This window comes from Nestor notabilis, unplaced genomic scaffold, assembly GCF_000696875.1.
Source record: "Nestor notabilis isolate BGI_N333 unplaced genomic scaffold, ASM69687v1 scaffold10431, whole genome shotgun sequence".
In the NCBI taxonomy this organism is placed as follows: Eukaryota; Metazoa; Chordata; class Aves; order Psittaciformes; family Psittacidae; genus Nestor; species Nestor notabilis.
Window position 1 is genome coordinate 18,040 of NW_009915295.1, and position 3,546 is coordinate 21,585.

The window sequence follows — 3,546 nt, forward strand, 5'->3', positions numbered from 1 at the left end:
GGGGGAGAGGAAAGAGCTGCCTTCCCTGTTGCTTCAGATGTGGCAGCTCTACCAGAAGGGCTGGCAGGGCAGGGAGAGCAGGAAATAGCTTCAAAACAGGCTCTTGGTCTCTGCCATTGGCAGCAGCAGCGTGTTCATAAGGGCTTTGAGCTGTACTTTTCCCGACAGGTGCCCAACAAAGATTCACTGGTTCCACGAAATCATAAACCAGCAATAAACTGAAAATGCACCATCATAAAGTGCCATAAAGTGAGTGAAGGATAATAATGAACTTCCAGTTCATAACAGCCAGCTCAGGGAGGGGATCCTGCCCCTCTGCTGTGCTCTGGGGGGAACCTCCTGCAGCCCTGATCCAGCTCTGGGGCAACAACAGAGGAGGAGGAGGCCACAGAGGAGGCCGCAGAGACGCTGCGAGGGCTGGAGCATCTCTGAGCAACTTGCTCTAGTGGAAGGTGTCCCTGCCTGGGGCAGGGGTTGGAGCTGGAGGAGCTTTAAGGTCCCTTCAACACAAACCATTCCATGATTCTGTGATTCTGTGATGAAATGAATAACCTCCCAGTTTGTACCAGCCAGCTCAGGGAGGGGATCCTGCCCCTCTGCTGTGCTCTGGGGGGAACCTCCTGCAGCCCTGATCCAGCTCTGGGGCAACAACAGAGGAGGAGGAGGCCACAGAGGAGGCCGCAGAGACGCTGCGAGGGCTGGAGCATCTCTGAGCAACTTGCTCTAGTGGAAGGTGTCCCTGAGGAGGAGGAGGCCACAGAGGAGGCCGCAGAGACGCTGCGAGGGCTGGAGCATCTCTGAGCAACTTGCTCTAGTGGAAGGTGTCCCTGCCTGGGGCAGGGGTTGGAGCTGGAGGAGCTTTAAGGTCCCTTCAACACAAACCATTCCATGATTCTGTGATTCTGTGATGAAATGACTCTGCAGAATGACCTGAATGTCACTCATTTCGCTACTTTGGTCACAGCAACGTCTGTGCCTCTCACTGTGGGTTCAGGACCATGGGACTCAGCACCCCCTGTGGTGCAGTGCAGTGGCTCCAGCACCAAGCCCTGTGTCAATCAGCTCCATCCCATGGTGAGGGGCTGCTCCAGTTCCTCCACAGAGGTGTGAGGAGGGCGAGTGGTCCAGAGCCCCGAGTGTCACTTCTGGGCTGGGATGAGCTCCTGTGTTCATCTGCTGAGGGAAGGGTCCAAGTGGCTTTCAGCAGACACGGCCAACCTGGTGCTTCTCCCTTTGTGGTGCTGGCGAGAGGCTCCTTCAGAGCCATGCTGGGGATGATTTGGGGTGGGCACCCATTGCTCAGATGAGCTGCTGACAGTGTGTGCTCTCTCCCTGTTGCAGGCAGCATTCCTTGGGCAGAGGGGGCTGACGGAGGATGACTTCCTGACCAAGGTGCTGGAGGGAATGGCCTTCGCCGGCTTCGTCACGGAGCGCGGGGCCCCGTACCGCTCCATCGACCTCTTCGATGAGGTGAGAGGGGCAGCTTGGGAGCAGCCCCCCCCGCCTGCCTGAGCTGGGGATGTGCCATGATGCTCCAGCTGCAGCCTTGCACCAGGATATGGGAATGGTGTCTGCATCCTGCGGGAGCTGCTCCTCTCACCCGTGTCTTCTCCTCCCAGCTCGTGGCTTACGAAGTGAAGCGCATGCGTGCAGAGGAGGGGAACAAGCAGAAGATCCTGAGGCACATCAAGGAGCTGGCAGAGAAGCTTTACAAGAACGTGAGTCCTGTAGGCCCCAGCACAGGGGGAGCTGCTTGGGTTAGAGCCCCATCGCTCTGTGCTCCCTCCATAAGCTCTTGTTGGATCTCATGTGTGTTATGCTGTGGTTGGAGGGGACCTGTCACAAGCAGGAGACCACGAGGATGATCAGGGGCTGGAGCATCTCCCACACAAAGACAGGCTGAGAACATTGGGGCTGTTCAGCCTGGAGAAGAGAAGCTGCGTGGAGACCTCAGAGTGCTGGGGGTGTCCAGGGGTTGTAGATACCATCTGGGGGAGTGCTGGGCCTCAGGGCAGTGGAGGTTGCTGAAGGATGGGGGGTTCTGCTGGGGCTTCTGCCCTGGAACAGGATCTGTGGTGTCCACACGCCTGACAAGAGACTGTGTTTGGTGTTCCAGGAGAACCCGTACCCCGCGGTGACCATGCACAAGGTGCAGAAGCCCACGGAGGGCTGTCACCTGCGCCTGCACCAGAAGCCTTTTCCCCGTCTGGATGAGGGGACAGTGCAGTGGATCATTGACCAGGCCACTGCCAAGCTGCAGACAGCTCCTCCTGCTGTGAAGGCAGAGAAGAAATGCATGGTGCCATCGGGACCCCCCATCGGTGCGTGTGTGCAGAGGGACCTCCCCTGCACAGGAGGAGCTTTACTGTGGTGTAACAGCTCCTTCCCACATTATAGCATGTCCAAGGCTCCCATGTGAGGAGCAAGGCGTGCTTTGGACAGCATCACTGTCCACATTTGTTTCTGCCCATTGGGGTGCTTATTGCTCCCTGGGCTTCTACGAGCCAGCATGAGGGGATGGTTGAAGACCCCGTGGGATTCCTTCAGGATGAGTTCCAGCCCATGAGGAACAGGGGAGGAAGATGGAGAGGGGCTTTTGACAAGGGGAAATGGGTTTAAACTGAAAGAGGGGAGACTAAGGCTGGATATAAGGCAGAAGCTCTTCCCTATGAGGGGTCTGACATGCTGGCACAGGGTGCCCAGAGAAGCTGTGGCTTCCCCATCCCTGGCAGTGTTCAAGGCCAGGTTGGACCCAAACTATTCCATGATTCCAGGATCTCTCCCCAGCTGGGGTGAAGGTCCTGCCCTGGTTGCACTGACGGGTGATTCTCTCCCCAGCTGCCATCATGGAGCGCAATGGCAATGCCCTGGCCAACAGCGCCCGTCGCCTGGAGGTGGTCAGGAACTGCATCTCCTACGTCTTTGAGAACAAGATGTTGGAAGCCAAAAAGGTGAGGGAGGTCCTGAGGAGCTGTTGAGTGAGGAGAGGTGAGATGGGGATACTCTGTAGGGTCTGTCCCAGGGAGATAACCAAGCTGGGTCCTCCTCACCTTGCTGAATGTGGGTTTGGGACTTTGCTTCCCCATCTGAGAGCAGTGAGCTGCCTGCAGACACCCTGGGGCCAGCCAACAGCCAGAGTGTGAAGCCCCCTCATTGTGGGCTGCCCTTGAGCTCACTGTGTGACCGGAGCTCCACCGGACCCCTCTTTCTCCTCCATGACTTCTCCTTTCTCTGCAGCTCTTCCCAGCGGTGCTGCGTGCCATGAAGGGCCGAGCAGCCCGACACTGCCTGACCCAGGAGCTGAACCTGCACGTGCAGCAGAACCGGGCAGTGCTGGACCACCAGCAGTTTGACTTCATCATCCGCATGATGAACTGCTGCCTGCAGGTAGGGCAGGGCTGGGAGGGCTTGTCTACCCATGCAGAGACATGAGAGCTGGGTGTGTGCAGCCTGGAGAAGGCTCCTGAAGGGGACACCTTAGAGCAGCTCCAGTGCCTAAAGGGGTTCCAGGAAACCTGGAGAGGGGCTTTGGACAAGGGATGGAGG

The 3,546-nt window shown here is 57.9% G+C and overlaps 1 protein-coding gene across 1 annotated transcript in view; it reads left to right on the forward strand.

The window, feature by feature from the left end:
• Positions 1 to 3,546, forward strand: part of SBF1 (SET binding factor 1) — a gene marked incomplete at both ends in the record, with an annotated part of 28,334 nt that overhangs the window by 15,234 nt on the left and 9,554 nt on the right. Inside the window, 5 exons of the mRNA XM_010024080.1 lie at positions 1,342 to 1,470; positions 1,620 to 1,718; positions 2,117 to 2,321; positions 2,839 to 2,951; positions 3,238 to 3,387. Of these exons, the coding sequence (XP_010022382.1) occupies positions 1,342 to 1,470; positions 1,620 to 1,718; positions 2,117 to 2,321; positions 2,839 to 2,951; positions 3,238 to 3,387 (696 nt within the window). The remainder of the gene's footprint in view (positions 1 to 1,341; positions 1,471 to 1,619; positions 1,719 to 2,116; positions 2,322 to 2,838; positions 2,952 to 3,237; positions 3,388 to 3,546) is intronic.